The 20,160-nt window shown below is 43.4% G+C and overlaps 2 protein-coding genes across 2 annotated transcripts in view; both read right to left on the bottom strand.

Annotated features, from left to right (window-relative positions):
• The window catches only part of EHD4 (EH domain containing 4), an 89,817-nt gene extending 80,063 nt beyond the window's left edge, over nt 1-9,754 (bottom strand). Inside the window, exon 1 of the mRNA XM_081230189.1 lies at nt 9,416-9,754. Coding sequence (XP_081086315.1) covers nt 9,416-9,651 — 236 coding nt within the window. The 5' untranslated portion in view covers nt 9,652-9,754. The remainder of the gene's footprint in view (nt 1-9,415) is intronic.
• Nucleotides 9,755-19,356: 9,602 nt separating this feature from the next.
• The window catches only part of PLA2G4E (phospholipase A2 group IVE), a gene marked incomplete at its 5' end in the record, with an annotated part of 44,004 nt that continues 43,200 nt past the window's right edge, over nt 19,357-20,160 (bottom strand). The window contains 1 exon segment of the mRNA XM_081227869.1: nt 19,357-20,059. Within this exon segment, the coding sequence (XP_081083995.1) occupies nt 19,821-20,059 (239 nt within the window). The 3' untranslated portion in view covers nt 19,357-19,820.

The raw sequence follows: 20,160 nt of genomic DNA, 5'->3' as shown, positions 1-20,160 counted from the left end.
AATAGTCAGGTCATGGAAGCAACCTAAATGCCCAACGACAGACGAATGGATAAAGAAGATGTGGTACATATATACAATGGAATATTACTCAGCCATAAAAAGGAACGAAATTGAGTCATTTGTTGAGACGTGGATGGATCTAAAGACTGTCATACAGAGTGAAGTAAGTCAGTGAGAGAAAAACAAATATCGTATATTAATGCATGTATGTGGAACCTAGAAAAATGGTACAGATGAACCGGTTTGCAGGGCAGATGTTGAGACACAGATGTAGAGAACAAACGTATGGTCACCAAGGGGGAAAACTGCGGTAGGGTGGGGATGGTAGTGTGCTGAATTGGGCAATTGGGATTGACATGTATACACTGATGTGTATAAAATTGATGACTAATAAGAACCTGCAGTATAAAAAAACAAACAAACCAAAAAAACAACTAATACTAAACTTTCTTTGGGTTATTTGTATGGAAATATGTTAATATAAATGTTTCAGACATTACATGAAATTTCTAAAAATCTTATATGTTCTGGTATAATGTTATGTCATAATTCTAGTTATTACTTTAAAATGTATATCTCAGAAATAACTAAATTTCCTTGTCAATTACATTACTATGAACTTTCATCAAATCTTTAACCGTGGTCATTTTTAAGTCTTTTGTCATTTACAGACAGTTCTGGGTGTACTCTGATGCTTTTGTAAAAATGTTCCTATAAAAGGGTTTCATCTTCAAGGAATTTATGGAAAAGACTCTGACAAGTGCAGGTTTCTGGTAACTGACTATACTGCTGAACAGAATGAATGAGCATTTTCAGAACTCTAATGGAAAACTGATGAATTCATAAAAGTGCTAACAAAAGATCAAGATAAAAAAATTAATGACATGGTATTGAGTGAACTGATGAGGATGGTTATAATTTTTGTGACTTTCTGTTTGAATTAAAAAAAAAGACCCAACACAGCCATAAATAAATAAATAAATATTAAAAGAAAAAAACTCACTGGATTTTCCAACTTGAATATTGGGATTGAAATAAAAACATATCAAAATCAAAAAAAAGAAATTAACACATTATAAATCAACTATATTTCAATTAAAAAATGGGAAAAATATTAAAAACAATGTTCCAAGCTTTACGATAGAATATGAGGCAAACATTAGTTATTTTTGAAGATTACTTAATGACACAAGAAAAAATTCATCATATTGTATTAAGTGAAAAAGGCTGTTTATTAAACTGCATTTATTGCATAATCCCCAGTTTTGTAATCATGACTTCTATGTCTTCTTCTACGTCATCTGCTAAAAATGTGAACAGATGGAGCTTGGACCATATGCCATGGAAGGTCCACCACAGTGAGCCTCTCTCTTCAGGCCATTGATGGTTCTAGTGTCATGATTCCATCAACTGAATCTTCATGTAGCAATGGCTCTCAAATGTTTCCTGGGGGAGGCTGCCTAAGAATCACCTTGAGACGTAGTTTATAAAAACAAAAACAGATTTCTCAGTCTCATCCACAGAGATTCCAATTCATAAGTTCTGGGATGAAGCCCTGGAATCTGTTTCAGAAGGTGTCCTGGTGATCCTTACCTGCAGACAGATCCAGGAACCACAGCTCTCTAGTTCACAATTTTCCAAGGTTTTGAAAAGTATATTGAATGCCTTTTAGAAGTAAGCTTCTAAATGTCACTTCTCCTAATCCTCGGGTACCGCTGCCCTTTGTCAGGTAGACGATGTAATGAGTGGATGACAGGCCAACCTACGGCGTCTCGCTGAGCTGACTGATGCCGCCAATGCCACACTCAACCTGGCCGGTACCGGCCCCTGCCTCAGAATCCTTGCTCCAAGTCCTGCCTCCTCTTGGGCTTCTGAAATGCCAGCTGCTCCTCCTCCACGGGCCCCTTCCATCAACTTCTAACTCTGCTGAGGTCACGCTCATCAACCAAACCTCCGGAATGCCCGTGACCAGGGCACGATTCCTCGCCTTCAGTGCCCAGCTGCTGAGAGTTTTCTATATTTGACAGTTCACCTCCCACTCATCCCTCAACCCTCTGTCACCTGGCTTCCATCACTACCACTTACTGACTCTTACCAAGGTCACCCTGGCTCCTGGTGGCTAATCCACTGGTTCCGTTTCCCCGAGGCATCTGATGCTGCTGACCACCCCGCCCTCTTTCCCTGGCTTTTGTGGGGGCTGTCTGCTGTTTCACCTGTCTAGCATCCATTTCCCCTATTTGATAGCTGTGCCCTGAGGAGCTGCCTCTCCCCACCCTTAGTCCGTGAGGTTTGGGGGCTGACCACCCCACTCCAGGCACAGGTACTTCATTCCCCTGGCTTGAGAGATTGGTGCAAGGATGGGCAGACGGCCAAAGTTGAGCCAATAAAACTCAAACCTGAGACTTTCCGAGAAACTATGGGGAAAGGGGTTCTCTTTTTCCCTACTGGGGTTGCTGAGCTGTCAGAATGTGAGTCTGGAATTAGAGAGGGTCTGCCCACCCCACGAGGAACTGCCTGAGAAGGAAGCCAGCGTGAGGAAGGCAGCAGAGCTGAGACAGCGAGTCCTGATGGCACCACGTGGGGTCCTAGGCCAGGCCTGAAGCCAGCACACCCTGGTTCAAACAGTTTTGTGAGAAAAGGTATACCCTTTTTTTTTCAAAGATAGATTTTATTTTTTCGAGCGGTTTTACATTCATAGCAAAATTGAGTGGAAAATACAGAGGTTTCCCATACACCCCCTGCCTTGACATAGGCATCACCTCCCCCATTATCAACACCCACCAATACAGTGGTGCGCTTATTACAACTGATGAACCCACCCTGACACAGCATTATCACCGAGAGTCCACAGTTTACATTAGGGTTCACTCTTGGTGATGTACATTCTATGGGCTAAGGTGTACCTTTTTACTTAAGATTTTTTTAGTTGAATAGCTGTCACTTGCAACCAAAAGAGCCCTAAGATGGCTCTGAACCATCATCCTCCCCTGGCATTACTCTACCTACTTGGTGACGTTTTCCCCAGCATCTCCACAAGCTCCTCTTCCTCTCATTCCAGACCCATATGTCTGACCCCTCACGGACTCTACACCTGGGTGTCCAGTTACGCACAGGCTTAAATCTAAACTCGTAAGTATGCCCCTACTCTTCCTCCTCTTGTGTCCCCATCTCAGCAGATAGCTCAACCACCCACCCGGTTACCCAAACCTGGGCCTCATCATTGACACTTTCTCACTTTCCCTTCCCCGTCTCCTTGGGGCAGCGAATTCTGGCTCATTCCGTAGGGTTCAGCTTTTAGGTAGTATCCTCAGGGAGGCCTTTTCCAACATCCAAACCTGCAGGAAGGGTCCCTCCTATGCTCCCATCCCACACTGTGCTTTAGTGTCACAGCTCTTATCACCCAGAGCCCTCATGGTTTGATTCTTCTCCATAGTCTGTGATAGCTGGGCCCATTCCTGAAATCAATAGTATTTGAGTAAAGAAACACTAGGCTGTATAGGTATGATCTTATATTGTATATTGTAAATAAAGTCTATTGTTTGGTGAAAATTAAATATTTCAGTATTTCGGCGAGATCTGTAAAAGGTATGGTACTTGACACACATGACTATGACTTTCAGGGGTCCAGCACTTGAATGGGGGTGAGAACCACTCCATTGGACCCACAGTGTTTCCCTAAAGGAACTTTTTAAGATTATTTTTGATGTGGACCATTTAGTTTTGAAGTCTTTATTGAATTTGTTACAATATTGCTTCTGTTTTATGTTTTGTTTTTTTGGCCCCAAGGCATGTGGTATCTTAGCTCCCTGACCAGGGATCGAACCTGCACCCCCTGCATTGGAAGGTGAAGTCTTAACCACTGGACCACCAACCAGACTGCCTCCTAGTGAGTGCCTTCACTTCTCTTTAATAACTGAGTCTAGAGCCTATCAAAGGAATGGAGCAGAGCTTTGGCCTTAAACAAAATCTATTTCCCCCCATTTTTGAAAACTGGGACATTTGCCTGCTTCTAATTTTCTGATACTTTGCACATTCTTCATAATTTCTTAGAAATCACCAAACACAGTTCTTAGAGCACAACTGCAAGTTCGTCCTGTAAGGGCCTCCCATCTATCTATCCACCCGGGTATTTACTTGGTCTTGCCTGTGCCAGGCCCTGGAGAACTCCTCGCAGTCTGGGTTTGGGTCCCTCTCAAACATGGCTGGCCTCCCTTTACCATCCCTGGAGCATTTTCTTTGAGAGAAAAGGAGGAAGCAAAATAATAGCTGAGTAGTTCTGCTTTCTGTTAATGTTATAGTAAGAGTTCCAAGCAGTGAGCCTATCACTTCCTGATTCTTTTTCTTGTTCTAATCATACCTAAAAAGGCTTTTTTATTGTCTGAGGCATTTTTGCCCTCTCAGCCCACTCACTCCAGCTTCTTAGTGCTTTGTACTGTCCATAAACCTTGTTTTCACCCTTGTGTGTGGAACCCCGGCTCCCTTTTCCCCTATTAATGCTATATTTAATATTTAAAGTTTGAAAACATAATTACTTTTTCAAGCATTTTATAGGAAAGCATCATAACTTGATTTTACTAACTTGAGTGTTATGAAGAATGCACGTTTATACACTGACAAGACCATACAAGGGAAAAAACGTAGGGATTGTGTGATGGCTATTTGTACGCCTTTTTTCTCAGGTCTACCCCTTAGTTCCTTCTGTCCTTGTGTTCTTTCAGCTTACTTCCACTTTTTTTTTCATTTGTTTTCTTTCTGGCATCCACGTTTTGTTGTTGTTTTTTTTTTTTTTGCGGTACATGGGCCTCTCACTGTTGTGGCCTCTCCCGTTGCAGAGCACAGGCTCCGGACGCGCAGGCTCAGCAGCCATGGCTCACGGGCCCAGAGGTTCCGTGGCATGTGGGATCTTCCCAGTCCGGGGCACGAACCCGTGTCCCCTGCATCGGCAGGCGGACTCTCAACCACTGAGCCACCAGGGAAGCCCCTGGCATCCATTTTTATTTTAAATTATTGTACACAAATGCAGAAATTACTTGACTAGCACTAATTGCAGAATTTATATAAAGTAAATAAATCATAGGATGCTTAATACTGAAAGACTGAATTGTTTTATATTTTTTATCGAGATATAATTCATATACCATAAAATTCACACTTTTAAAAGGCACAATTCTGTGGTTTTTATTATACTCACAGAGTTGTGCAACTAATACCATTATCTAATTTCAGAACATTTTTATCACCCAAAAGAAAACGCTGTACCCACTGTACCCATTAGAAGTCACTTCCTATTCTTTTTTGCAGTGTGGATATCCAGTTGTCCCACCATCATTTGTTAAAAAGAATATTTTCCCCCATTGAATTGTCTTGGAACCCTTGTAAAAACAAATTTATCATAGATGTATGGGTTTATTTCTGGACTCTCAATTCTATTCAGTTTATCTATATGTTTAGCTTTAGCTAGTATCACACTGTCTTGTTTACTGTAGCTTTGTGGTAAGTTTTGAAATCAGAAGTATGAGAAATGCAATTTTTTTTTCAAGATTGTTTTGGCTATTCTGGATCCCTTACATTTCCATGTGAATTTTAGGATCAGCTTGTCAATTTCTGTAAAGAAGGCAACTGGGATTTTGCTAGGGATTGCCATGAATCTGCAGGTCACTTTGAGTACTACTGCCATTCTAAACATATTAAGTTTTCCAATCCATGAACATGGAATGTCTTTCTTTTTTTTTTTTTTTAAGCCTTTCTTTAATTTCTTTCAACAAAGTTTTATAGTTTTCGGTGCATAAGTTTTACATTACTTTTGTTAAATTTATTTCTAAGTATTTTATAAGGTATTATAAATGGAATTTTCTTAATTTCATTTTCAGATTGTTCATTGCTAGTGTATAGAAATAATTGATTCTGTATATTAATCTTATATCCTGACATCTTGCTGAACTTGTTTGTTAGTTTTAAGAGTTTTTTAAGGCTTTTCCTAAATCCTTAGGATTTTTCTATATACAGGATCATGTCCTCTGTGAATAGAGATGGTTTTACTTCTTCCTTTCCAATCTACAAGCCTCCTGTTTCTTTTTCTTGCCTAATTTCCTTGGTCTCTACCCTTTAAGAGCCTATATAGCTTCTTCAGTGACTTCCTTTTTTTTCCTCATTAGAATAAATTTTTTGAGAGAACAGGAGAGGGTGTAGGAGGAAGAGAGAAAGTGGAGCTCTTAAAAATCAGAAGTTGCAGTTGTGTGGTTTGAATAGATTTTTGGTGAACCTCACATCCTCTCAGTGGAAATGTCTTCCTTCATAGCACCTGGGCCCAGGGACTTTCTGGGGGAATCTCTGAAATCTCTTTTCCTCAGGTTTTGGACATAAGCCTGGCTGAACCCAATATCCAGCCTTCCTTGGCTGTTAAAGAGTCTACCATGACATGGCCACTTCCCCCGTGCCCATCTCTTCTCCTTCTCTGGTCAGTTCTTTCTTGCTGGTCAGAGGCAGAGCACCAACAGCTCCTCCCATTGCATCCTCTGTCTTCTGAGAAATAAAACTGTCAACGAGACAATAGGCTGTTTGTTTCTACCTCCTAAAGACTTTGACAAACATCTCCTGAAGTTCTGGGCCAGCTTTGTGACCCATGTGAGGAGAGTCCACCAAGACTCTCCTTCTATCCGTCCTCCTTCTCACACTTGAGTCCTTCATGGTGATCTTCCATGCAGGAGTGAGCACAACTTCTTGACACTCAGGTTCTCCATCCACCCCATTTAGGAGACCTCTTGATCAGAACATGGCACACACTTAATTTCTTCACTCTTGGTGAATGTCCTGGCTCACCATGTTTCAGTGGGGCTCTTAGTTCTTCCCAGTTATGGGACAAAAGGAAGAAAGAGTAAGGTTTCATCAAGGGTGTGGAATGTACACCAAAGGTCTTGCTGAGTGGCTTTACAAGGAGAGAAGTTTCCCTCCATATCATTGCAGGTTCTGTGTTACCAGTGACCTCTTGGGATATGCAGGAAGCCAGGTAGATAAGAATCTCTGACTATGCAGGTAGGTGCACCCCATAGCCAAATATGAGCTTCCAGTGCTCACTGGCTAGAAGCAAACAACCCAGGCACTGAGAAAAGACAGCCACGGATGCAGGCATGTTCCAGGACCGTCAGCATCCTGGGCCAACACCTCTGGCCCCCAGTTCCAGTGCAGGACTCTAGAGGGCAGCTGCCCTTTTGTTTGGGGCTTTCCTCCCAGAAGCTACATCTTTTCCTCCTAGCTCCACTCCGAAACCAAACTCAGGTCTCCGGTGCTCACCAACCTTCCTGTCTACCCTGATTTTCTTCTACCCTGTCTACCTCACAGGTCCACTTTAGTGCCTGCTGCCTAACGACAAAATCACTTTGTCATTAGGGAAGGTCTCCAGAGCAAGTGACTTCCTGATAAGGTGACTCCTTCCTCACCCTGGTGTTGCACATGGGGCTCCAGTGCCTCCTGAGAAGTAGTTCATTTGGATGGAGTTGCCAGACCTCAAAATCCATCTTTAACTATGCTTAGCTATTCCACAAAGCTCCCCCCAAATGATGAAACAGAAAAACAGTAAACTGAAAAAAAAGATCGATTCATGTTCCTGTGGGTTTGTTCTCCTGCCTTTGGCTTGCTTACTATCCAGGCTGCGGGAGCAGAGAGAGGGCCACATCACATCTGGGTTGCCATAGTATCAACCATGGCTCCCTAATCACACAATAAAGCTCTCATGGCAAGGACAGATGGGAGGAACTACTCGGGGTGCTGTGAACATGCCACCGCTAATGTCTGAGACTATTATAACAATGCTTACCTTCTTATCCTTTATTTGTATATTTCAAAAAAGTCCACTGACCACTCTTGTACCACTTGGTCATAATACTTCATTGTCCCATATACTTAAAAACTGGTTAGTATTACTGAGACCTTAAATGTATTGTGCCTCATCTTTCAAGGTATCAGTTACTGTAATATTTCTATGGTTCATTTTGAGTGTCTTAGGTGACATATTCAGTACTGTTTTCAGCTTACTAATAAGCACCAAATAGAGCAATTTAAAATTATTTTCTTCCATCTTCCTTCACATTCAATATAGTATATTTGTTTTGCTGAATTCATTCATAGTGTATCTGCAGGCCTATATTTTCTGTAGTGACAACTACTCTATTTGTGGGAACTATTTAGGTCACTGGAAGGGAGAAAAAGAGGTCACTACTTAATAGAAATGGGATGTATCCAAATACCGACGCAGTTTTCTGAACACCTGTTGAACATCAATGATGAAGAGACTGTTACAATTTCCAAAACCCTGGATCAAAACCTTAAATGATTACTTTGTTTCAACTGACACAGTTTAACCCAGGAAAACAAGTCTCCTAACCAAAGAAAGTGAGTCTTAATATGCCAGCTGCTTTAAAAGTAAAATAGCCTCTTCAAAAAGCTATCTGTTACAATGTAAATGATTTCCCATCAAAAATCACTAGGAAGGAGCTATACGATTTGAATGTCAAGGCATGCACAGTAACTGTTTGCTTTTGGAGACACAGCGAGCATGACAATATTGTCAGCTGTCAAGGGTGAGGGAGGAGGGACTGACCCACCTAAGAAATGGAAACTAACGAATAGTAATATGACACTCCCCCTTAGTTCCACTGGGCATCCGCTGGTGCGGCGGCTACACACAGCTAACTTCCTAACGCACAGTAAAGGGAGGCTGTGCAAGAGCTGAATGAAGGCGGCCTCTCTACCCTGTTCCCCGAACACTGTGGTGGAGGCGGCGTGCAAGGACCGCAAGGGAAGGGGGAGTGGGCAATACCCTCTACTGTTGCCATTCATTCTTTCTTTCTTTCATTCATCCAACAAATAGTTATTCGCGGGGCACTGTGCTAAGGGCTTGACTTTCCAACTTTGACTCAATAACACATTCTGATACCCCACACCTCTGTCCTCATTTCCAGCCGTAGCCCTCACTAGCTCATCAAGAAGGTACTTACTATAACCTCGCTCTCCCTCCCTTCCCCGGGTTTCCAGGCTAGGGTGACAAGATAATGCCAGCCAGAGAAGTGCCTTTCCAAAAGCAAGGAAGGAGGGCTCGGAGTACGCAGACAGGGGCCGGGGGCGGTTTCGAGGACCCTCCTGGCCGCTAGGGAGAGCCGGCCCCTACTTTGTCGGCCGCGCCCCGGGTGGGGCTTCGGACACCCGGGCACCGCGCTCGGACGGGGAACCTGAGGTCACGCCGATACTGGAGGAGGAAGCAGCGGAGACGGGGTTCCTCCAAGGGGAAGTGGGCGCTTCAGGAAGCCCGAGGGAGGCGGGAGGCTGGTGACAATACGCACACACGTGGGGAGGACCGCCTCCACCTAGGTGGTGGGGACAGGTGCGCAGGCAGGGGTGAGGAGCGGGCGGGGAGGGTTACCTGATGAACGTGGTCTTGCCCGTGCTGTACTGGCCCACCAGCAGGACCATGGGCTTGTTCTCAAAGTCGGCGTCCTCCAGCGCGGGCGAGTGGAACTCGTGGAAGCGGTACGCCTCCTCCAGCGGCAGCACCTTGCGCAGGTAGAGCGAGCGCAGGCCGCCCGTCACCGTCTGCACGGCGTCCGCGCCGCCCATTCGTTCGCGGCCGCCCGCCTGCCGCCCCAACCAGCTAAACATCCTGCCGCCGGTCCGCCCGTCCGCACCCCACGCTCGCCCTCTCAGTGCAGGTCCAGCTATCCGTCCCCACTCCTGACTCGACCCTCCCCAGCTCGCACTGAGCGCCCCAAGCCGTCCTAGCCACCGCCCGAGCTGGCCCCGCCTCGCGCCGTCTCAGCCAATCCCCAGTCGCTACGTCACGGGAGCTCGTTCACTATTCAGAAGAGCTCTCTCAAGTCCTTCCTCATTGGGCTGCTACCAGCGCGGGTGGAGGCGCCAACCAATGGAGAGGAGGCTCTTAATGAATTATTGATGACGGAGCCCTTCTGGAGGACTGGGAAGGGGAAGAGGGTGTTTCTCGAAACCACCAGCGTAGACCGGCCAAAGGAGGGGCCCCCGTTTGGTCTACTCGGCCGCACCTCTGGCCAGGTGGCGTCGGCTTCCGGGCAAATCTGAGCTGGTAATAAAAAAGCCTCCGGAGGCTGCTTAGTCTCCCGGAACGTTTACTCATTCCAGCCCTATGGACGTCGATGCTGGGGACAAATGTTCAGAAAGTTGACAGGCAGGTTCTTTCTACCTACTGGCAGGTTATTACACTCATTTTATTGGTGAAGAGACCCTGACTCACGGACACAGTTGACAATAGTTGAAGTAGGGGAAGTAGACTTCAATCTACTTGGGCATATGTTTCTCCACACTGCCTCCACTAAATTCTGGGTCGATTGAAGACCTTAGTTTTCTTTATCTGATTTTCTGTAAATTTGAAGATTTAGTTATCCTTATTATTACAACCTCACTGCCACATAGTAACATAAAAAGACTGTTACCTCCTAGCTGTCTCTTTTTCAGGTGAAAAGGATACATCTAAATTGAGTTGGGAGAAGTAATCAGCCATCACTTTTGGTGTCCTAGGTTACAGTTTTAAAATGTCTCAGTTGTTTCAGAGCATTTCTCAAGTGTGGTGGAGGGGGGCACCTGCATAAGAATAACCTGGGATACTTGTTAAAAATGCAGATTTCTGGTCATCACCCCAGACCTGCTGAATTAAAATATTGAAGAGGGATGGAGCTCAACAACTACCCCCAGGTGATTCTGATGTATCCTAAATGTGAGGTAATAGGATCACAACAGACTTCTCACATTTGATAGCAATGCAGTCTGATTCAGTGGGTATGGGATGGGACCCAAGACTGCATTTCTAACAAGCCCCCAGGAGATGGATCTGCTTGTTCATGGATCATAATTTGAGTATCAAGGCTGTGGTGGAGAGAACAGGATTTGGCATCAAAAGACCTGGTGAATTCTGACTATATAAATTAATGGCTATGTGATCTTAAATGCAATGAGTTGTCTCTCTGCCTCAGTTTTCTTGTTTGTAAATTGGGAATTCCTTTGGAGTTGTGTGGATAAAGTATTTAGAGGGAGCTATGTGTGACTAAGGAAGTGAAAAGAAAGCCAAGGGAAAATGTAGTTAGATATCTGCCTCATGTCAAAATAAAGACTGAAATGTAAAAATAAAATGAAACCATAGACCTACTAGAATAAGAACTACTACTTCAGAAGCTACCGAAGATTTGTAAAATTTGGAAGGGAAAAGCTTTTCTAATCAAAATCAAAGATAGAAATTATGAAAAAAAAAGTTGATAGATTTGTCAACAAAAAAGTAAAGGCTTCAATTTTTTTTAAAATACATACAAACAAACCCATATAAACATACTCTTGCCATGTGATCCAGAATTTGCTCTCCTTGGTATTTACCCAAATGAGTTGAAAACTTATGCCCACAGGAGAACTGCACACGTGTTTATAGCAGCATTATTGATAATTGCCAAAACTAGGAAGCAACTAAGATGTCCTTAACGAGGTGAATGGGTAAGTAAACTGTGGTACATTTAGACAATGAAATATTATTCAGCTAAAAATAAATGAGTTGTCAAGCCAGGAAAAGACATGGAGGAAACTTAAAACTATATTACTAAGTGAAAGAAGCCAGTCTAAAAAGCCTACATACTATATTATTGCAACTGTATGACAGTTTGGAAAAGGCAAAACTATGGAGACTGTAAAAAGATCAGTGGTTGCCAGCGGTTAGAGAGGAGGGAAGGATGAGTAGGAAGGGCACAGGTTTGTAGGGCAGTGAAACTATTCTGTGTGATAATGTAATTGTGGATACATATCATTATACATTTGTCCAAATCCATAGAATACATAACACCAAGAGGGAACCCTAATGTAAACTGTGGATTTGGGGTGATAATCATGTGTCAGTGTAGGTTAGGTTCATTGATTGTAACATATGTAACACTCTGGTGTAGGATGTTGATCATGTGGGATGCTGATAGTGGGAAGGCTGTGTTGCAAGGATAAGGGATACATGGGAACTCTCTGTACTTTATACTTAATTTTGCTGTGAATTTAAGACTGCTTTAAAAAATTCTATTAAAAATAGTATATATAAAAAAACAAAACAAATCCATAAACAAAAGTAAAGGGCAAAAGACAAATTGGGTAAAATATTACAGACATATGTGATATACATATTTAATTAAGGGCATTAGAACTTTAAAAAGCTACTATGAAGTTATTAAGAAAGAAATGAATAAAACTGAACATCGCATTAGACAAATGAGCAAAGGACATAGACAACTAAAAAAACTAATACAACTGGCTAGTAAACATTAAATGATGATGATCTCCATTAATAATCAAAGAAACAAATTTAAAATGAACAGTTAACATTAAGAATGGCAGACTTTTATTTTTCTAAGATGATGCCTCATGTTGGCAAGGGTGTAGGAAAAGGTACCTTTTCATACATTGCTGGAGATGGTGTAAATTGGAACTTCTCTGGAGTCCATACTTATCAAAAATCTTGAAAATGCACATTCAAGACTTCTACTTCTCAACATCATACTTAAGGTGAAATGACTGAAAGCTTTCCCTCTACAATCAGGAACAGGGTAAAGATGTCTGATTTTACCACTTCTGTTTAATATCCTACTAGAGGTTCTAGTCACTACAATAAGGCAAGTAAAAGAAAAGGTATCTAGATTGGATAGGACGGAGTAAAACTCTATTTGCAGAAAATATGATCATCTACGTAGAAAATTCTATGCAATATACAAAAAAAGCTAGCAGAACTAAGTGCGCCTAGCAAGGTTGCTGGGTATAAGACAAGAACCTGCTGTATTTTTATATACTAGAAATGAAGTAAAAATAATCAATAGCATTTACAATAGCATTGAAAATATTAAATACTTAAGGATAAACCTAATTTTAAAAATGTACAAGGCCTATACACTGAGAACTACAAAGCATTTCTGGGAGAAATAAAGAAGGTCTAAATAAATGGAGATATATACCATGCTTGTGGCTCACAAGACTCAATATTGTTAAGATGTCAATTTTCTCCAAACTGATATATAGATTTAGTGCAATCCCAGCAGGCTTTTATCTTTGTTAATTGATACGCTGATTCTAAATTCACATGTAAATGCAAAGGACCTAAAATAGCCAGAACAACTTTGAAAAATAACAAAGTTGGAAAACATACTGCCTAATTTCAAAACTCATTGTAAAGCTACAGAAATCAAGACACCATGGTATTGGTATAGAGATAGACTAATATATCAAAAGAACAAAATAGAGTCTAGAAACAGACTCACACATACATGGTCAATTGATTTTTCACAAAGTGCAAAGGCAATTCAATGGATAAAGGAAAGTCTTTTCAACCAATAATGCTAGAACAGTTGGACATCCATATGTGAAAAAGTGAACTTTGATCTCTACCTTGCACTATATGTAAAAATTATCTCAAAATGATTATAAACAGAAATGTAAGACTTAAAGTTATAAAACTTCTAGACAAAAACATAGCAGAAAACCTTTGTGACCTTACGTAGGGAAAGGTTTCTTAGATGATACTAAAAGCATGATCCATAAAAGAAAAAAATTGATAAATTGGACTTGATCAAAATTAAGAACTCCTGGCCTTTGAAAGATACTGTAAAGAGAATGAAAAGACAAATCACAGACTAGGAGAATACATTTGCAAATTACATATCTGATAAAGGACTTGTATCCAGAATATATAAAGACCTCTTAAATCTCAATATCAAGAAGACAGGGAGTTCCCTGGCAGTCCAGTGGTTAGGACTCGGCGCTTTCACTGCCGTGGCCCGGGTTCAACCCCTGGTCAGGGAACTAAGATTCCGCAAGCCAGGCGGTGCAGGGGGAAGAAAAAAACACACCAAGATACTGTTATATACCTATTAGAATGTCTGAAATTAAGTATGATCATACCAGTTGTTGGTGAGGATGTGGAACAACTGGAACCCTCATTCATTTGCCAGTGGAATGTAAAATGGTACAACCACTTTGGAAAACAGTTTGGCAGTGTCTTAAAAAGTGAAGCATACACCTACCACGTGACCCAGCAGGGGAGGAGCAGAGGGAAGGATTACAAAGGGCATGAGAAGAAGAAGACTTTTGTTGGCCTGAAGGATTTACTCATTACCTTGATTGTGGTTATGGTTGACAGTTGGTTATATCTGTTGAAACTCAACAAATTGCGTACTTTAAATATGTGCAGTTTATTGTACATCAATTATACCTTTACTAGTTGTTAGAAATGCTCACACTTCTCAGGAATTTTATCCTGAGGGAATAATGAATGTAGAGATTTATCAAAGGAATGTCTATCAGCATATCATTTATAATAGTGACAAGCTGTGACTAGTTGTCCCCCCCATGAAGGACTAGTTAAGCAGATGATGGATTCCTACGCAGTCTCTGAAAATTGTTTTATAAGAAGAGTATTAGTGACCTGAGAAAATGCTCAGAATATATTTTTAAGTGGAAAAAAGCAGATTACAGAAGTGAATCCATGTAATTGCTATGGCAAACAGTATGGCAGTTCCTCAAATAATTAAAGATAGAAGTACCATATTATCCAGCAATCCCATTCCTGGGTATATATCCAAAAGAATTGAAGGTAGGGTCTCTAAGACATATTTGCATACTCATGTTCATAGCAGTTCCACTCACAATACTCAAGAGGTGGAAGCAACCTAAGTGTCGATTGATGGATGAATGGATAAACAAAATATGTGTATATACATACAATGAAATATTATCCAGCCTTAAAAATGAAGGAAATTCTGTCTTATGTCACAATCTCAATGAACCTTGAAAACATTATGCTACATGAAATATGCTGAGACCCCTTTATCCTTCCTGCTGCCTGGAATGTGGGCATGATGGGTGGAGCTCCAACAGCCATACTGGACCAGAAGGAAAACTTGAGGATGGCAGAAGCAAGAGCTGAAAGGAGCCTGGGTCTCCGATAAGAAATAGAAAAATAAACTTCTTCTGTCTTGTTTAAGCCTCTTTAGATCCTTTTTGGTTATGTAGCAAAAGCAATGTTAACTGATACAGAATTTGAATACATGAATCAAGAACTTAGGACATTACCTTGGCTAGAACTAAAGGGTTGCGAGTTTTCAAAATAGAAGCAGTAGTAGAAGACCTGGGTGTAGATGAGATTGCTTAAGGAGAGTATAGAGTGAGAAGGGGGGAGAGCTAAGGAAAGAGCCTCAAGGAATACTAGCAGTTAAAGGAGAGAGGGGAGGTGAGGCCAGGGAAGAGGCTTGAAAATGTCCAAGCACATGTGGCCCCTTCCCTCTAGGGCTGGGTTGGCAGCCCCTAATGTGTGCCCCTGTGTACACAGCTAATATGGAACTTCTTCTTCGTATTGCAAGCCTCTGTTTCCATGGAGGTCTCCTGCATGGGACCAGAAGGAAGCTCCTTGAAGTGTGGGGTCAATTATTCATCCTTTTTTTTGTTGTTGTCCCAGTGCCTACAGCAGTGACTGGCACGTAGTGGGAAGGCAATAAATATTTGCAAGCGGAACTGAACTGCTTGCTGTTGGCAAGGAAGTCATGGGAAGGGAGGGTTTCGGGAAGGAGGGAGTGGTCTGCAGGGCCAAATGTGGTGAACAATCGAGTAAGATAAGGCCTGTAAAGGGCTGGTGCCATTTGGCTCAGTGTATTGGCAATTAGGAGGGCATCGGTGACCTCGGGGAGAAGTGTTTTCATGGAGACATAAGGGCAGGAAACATCCACTGTGGGGCAGGGTGACTGGGCTGCGTGGCAGTGTGGTGTGTTGGCTGCTCTCAGGAAGGAAAGGGGAGACAGGGAGGGAGGGACATTGGGGGAGAAAGGAGTTTTATTTAATTTTTCTATTAAATCATGTTATAGGTGGAGAGCAGGGAACCTGAGGAGGGAGCCTCCCTGTCCTCCCCAGGACCCTATGCTCTTGCCCCTCTCGAAGCTGATGACACTTTGTCCTTCTCCCTTGTGTGGCCCTTACTCATCCCCTGCTCTGTGACATGGCCAGTGTTGTTTTAGAAGCTAAGTCACTATTTAACTTCTCGAGTCTGTATACAAATCTTTTCATGTTTTACCCCCCAACCCAAATCTGAGTTCCTGGAAAGCAGAGGCTGTTCACAGACTGCTGTGTATCAGGTAGGTGCTAGGCTGATGCTGGCCGCCCTTCTTTCGTCTCCATCAATCGGTGCTTCGTGAAAACCATCTGAGCTTCAAACAGCATAAGTCAGCAAGGGCTGGTGCTCCACTAGTCGCTGACACGGCTTCACAAAAACAGAAGGGCACCCCACCACACAAGAAAGGGGGAACCCCTGCAGGAGGAGAGGAGGACTGGGATGAAAACAGCCTTCTCACACCTCTGGCAGTGCGTGTGGGAAGCCCAGGCAGGGCTGAGGGCAGGAGTTATGCAGAGTTTGCAGCCCCATCTGATGAAAGCGGATGAGTCGACAGCATTTACCCACACGGCCCTTTATTCTGTGCTCAAAGGCTACAGTGATTCCATAAACCTCGTTTCACACACTTCGATGAATCCAAGGCGGGGCTGCCTTCACCTTACAATAAACACCCAGGTCTTCCCCAGTGGCTCACTCTGATCATTTTAAGGAGAACCTGTTTTTTGCAGATGGAAAGAAAAGATGGCAACGTGGAGGCAGCTGGCTGCTCTGGTGCTGGAGCAGGGTGGGGTCCCAAGTCAGCATTCTCTGGGTTGGGACCAGCTTTGCAGGTCCAGGAGTCCAGTTTATCAGTGGCTCAGGGGAAGTGATGGATTCATGCTTTCCAGCTTATGAGTGAGCATGGCATATACCCTCTCCTCTCAGACTTTCATATGCATAAGCGTCACCTGAAGGCAGTGGAGAGGAGGTGAAAATCTCCTTAAAATGCAGATTCTGAATTCAGTATGGCTAGGGTGGGGCCTGAGATTCTGCATTTCTAACCAGTTCCCCACCACACTTTGGGTAGCAAGGATGTAAATCAGAGGACAATTTTGGTAAACTTCTGACACCTGTCACCACACATCTCCTAACATCCAAAGGACTGCTTAGGGAGCATGGTGGCCCAGAGAGAGGGCCATGTCTTCCAGGTTTGCTGGGCTTCATGTAGACCACATGCCTTTCTGGTCACGCCTTCCATCAGCACACGCATCTCAATGGCTCAGGTTACACATTTTTTTTTTAAATAAATTTATTTATTTATTTTTGGTTGCATTGTGTCTTCGCTGCTGTGCAAGGGCTTTGTCTAGTTGTGGAGAGCGGGGGGCTACTCTTCGTTGCGGTGCATGGGCTTCTCATTGTGGTGGCTTCTCTTGTTGTGGAGCACGGGCTCTAGGCGCATGGGCTTCAGTAGTTGTGGCATGCGGGCTCAGCAGTTGTGGTGCATGGGCTTAGTTGCTCCACGGCATGTGGGATCTTCCCGGACCAGGGCTCGAACCCATGACCCCTGCATTGGCAGGCGGATTCTTAACCACTGCGCCACCAGGGAAGTCCTACACATTTCTTTAGTTAAGTTCCCAGCCTGATGGGAGATGTGGATACTTTGAGCTTCTGTGTCCCAGGGCTTTCCCAGAGATTCACCTGGAAACCATCTCCAAAGATGAGCATTTCCCTCAGGGTTAACCTAGTCCTTTCTGGGTTGATCCTTTCCAGTTTTGTTATCTCAGGGTGACTCTTCAAGAGTTGGGATGTTCTGGCCATGGTGTTTACATAATAAATGAGAGAAATGCTGCTTAGAAATAAGTAATACCATCTGGAAACCAGAGAGGAGGTGGTAAGAGGATGGAGAAATGCCTCTGGAGCAGGTTGGTCAGCGAGTGGTGGCCCCGTGGAGTGGCGGCACCAGGCAGCATCACTCACCTGATGACTCGTGTACCTGCCCAGACGTCCCAGAGCTGCATCCCAGATCCTTGTTTGGTGAACTGGAGCTGCAGACTTGGGCTTTCCCTGGCATTTTGCCAGAGCTGGATGCTCAGTCAAGGCTGCCCAGTGGAGATCAAAGGGATCACTTGTCCCGGGCCTTTGAGTGGTTGCAGAGGGGCTGCTGAAAACCCATCACCTGTTTGTGTTTGTTGTTGAAGAGACCAGGATGTCTCTAGTGCTCCATCTAGATCTTCAAGCATTATGCTTCCTATTAATAAGCTGATTCATAAAAATAAAAATCACAAAATGCAATCGCATTAAATTTTAAAAAGCATTTGAAGTAAGTCAGAAAGAGAAAAACACCGTATGCTAACACGTATATATGGAATCTAAAAAAAAAAAAATGGTTACGAAGAACCTAGGGGCAGGACAGCAATAAAGACGCAGACATAGAGAATGGACTTGAGGACACGGGGAGGAGGAAGGGGAAGCCGGGACGAAGTGAGAGAGTGGCATGGACATATATACACTACCAAATGTAAAACAGATAGCTAGTGGGAAGCAGCTGCATTGTACAGGGAGATCAGCTTGGTGCTTTGTGACCACCTAGAGGGGTGGGATAGGGAGGGTGGGAGGGAGGTGCAAGAGGGAGGAGATATGGGGATATATGTATATGTATAGCTGATTCATCTTGTTATAAAGCAGAAACTAACACACCATTGTAAAGCAATTATACTCCAATAAAGATGTTAAAAAAATTAAAAAAAATAAAGACCACCTTCAGAAATAAAAAAAATTAAAAAACATTTTTCCAGAGAACCCAGAATGCTTCTCAGGTCCTCTTGTGCATTTCCCGGGCAGAGAGGAGTAGTGAGGGGAGGGCTTTGAGTTCCAGCTCTGAATCCAAGGTTTCTGGAGAACCAGCCTCTTATATAAATAAAATTGGGCCATGCTATTATTCTCCACACTTCAGGCATGTGTGGGAGCCTGTGGCTCTTGGATCCCCTTCCATGCAGGGGAGGTTTAAAAAAATTCCAGTGGGTATACTACTGGGCATATACTCTGAGAAAACCATAATTCAAATAGACATGTACCACAATGTTCATTGCAGCACTATGTACAATAGCCAGAACACGGAAGCAACCTAAGTGTCCATCAACAGACAGATGGATAAAGAAGATGTGGCACATATACACAATGGAATATTACTCAGCCATAAAAAGAAATGAAATTGAACTATCTGTAGTGAGCTGGATGGACCTGGAGTCTGTCATACAGAGTGAAGTAAGTCAGAAAGAGAAAAACAAAATATACATGAATGCTAACACATATATATGGAATCTAAAAAAAAAAAAAGGTTCTGATGTACCTAGGGGCAGGACAGGAATAAAGACAGAGACATAGAGAATGGACTTGAGGACACGGGGAGGGGGAAGGGGAAGCTGGGACGAAGTGAGAGAGTGGCATGGACATACATACACTACCAAATGTAAAATAGATGGCTAGTGGGAAGCAGCTGCATAGCACAGGGAGATCAGCTCGGTGCTTTGTGACCACCTAGAGGGGTGGGATAGGGAGGGTGGGAGGGAGATGCAAGAGGGAGGAGATATGGGGATATATGTACATGTATAGCTGATTCACTTTGTTATACAGCAGCAACTAACACAACAGTGTAAAGCAATTATACTCCAATAAAGATGTTTAAAAAAAATTTTCGGTGGGGTATAAAGCTCCAGTACATCCCCTTGTTGTTTTCCTTTGTTTCTTTCTCTTTCTCCCTCAACTTTTTTTTTTTTAATTTTAATTTTTTGATAGAAAGCCCAGGCCAGCCTGCCTGCAGCCCTTGCTAGAGAACGGAGCTGGCTCTGAGGGCCGGTCAGCCCTGGGTTCTGCACCTCTGATGCTAGAAGCAGACACAGGATTGTCCTGGGACTTTAGGGGGGACTCTTTAGGGGTGTCCTGGGACTTTAGTGGGACACTGGCTCTTCAGGCGTTTCTTCTTCTCTACTGCCAGTCGCAAGGCCTGAAGGAGCTTGTCCTTGTTATTCAGGATGTTATATTCAGAGAGCTTCACCAGCTTGTCGAAGGCGGCCCCCGTGTACGTCAGCTCCTTGGTGGCGTAGGGAGTTTTGGGACCATAGATGTCAACCTGGCCCTGCTCCAGCTCCTCGGGGCTTCGCTCCACACCTGGAGGAGCAGAAGGACTTGCTGTAGCCCCTTATCACGTGAGGTTGTAATGGTTTGTTTCTGTCCCTCTCCCCGAGGCCCACCCCTGCACACCCACAAGA

This window comes from Mesoplodon bidens, assembly GCF_964165515.1.
Source record: "Mesoplodon bidens genome assembly, chromosome: 3".
Classification (NCBI taxonomy): domain Eukaryota; kingdom Metazoa; phylum Chordata; class Mammalia; order Artiodactyla; family Ziphiidae; genus Mesoplodon; species Mesoplodon bidens.
Note: the sequence above shows the minus strand (reverse complement) of the source record. Positions and strands in the feature narration are given on the sequence as shown.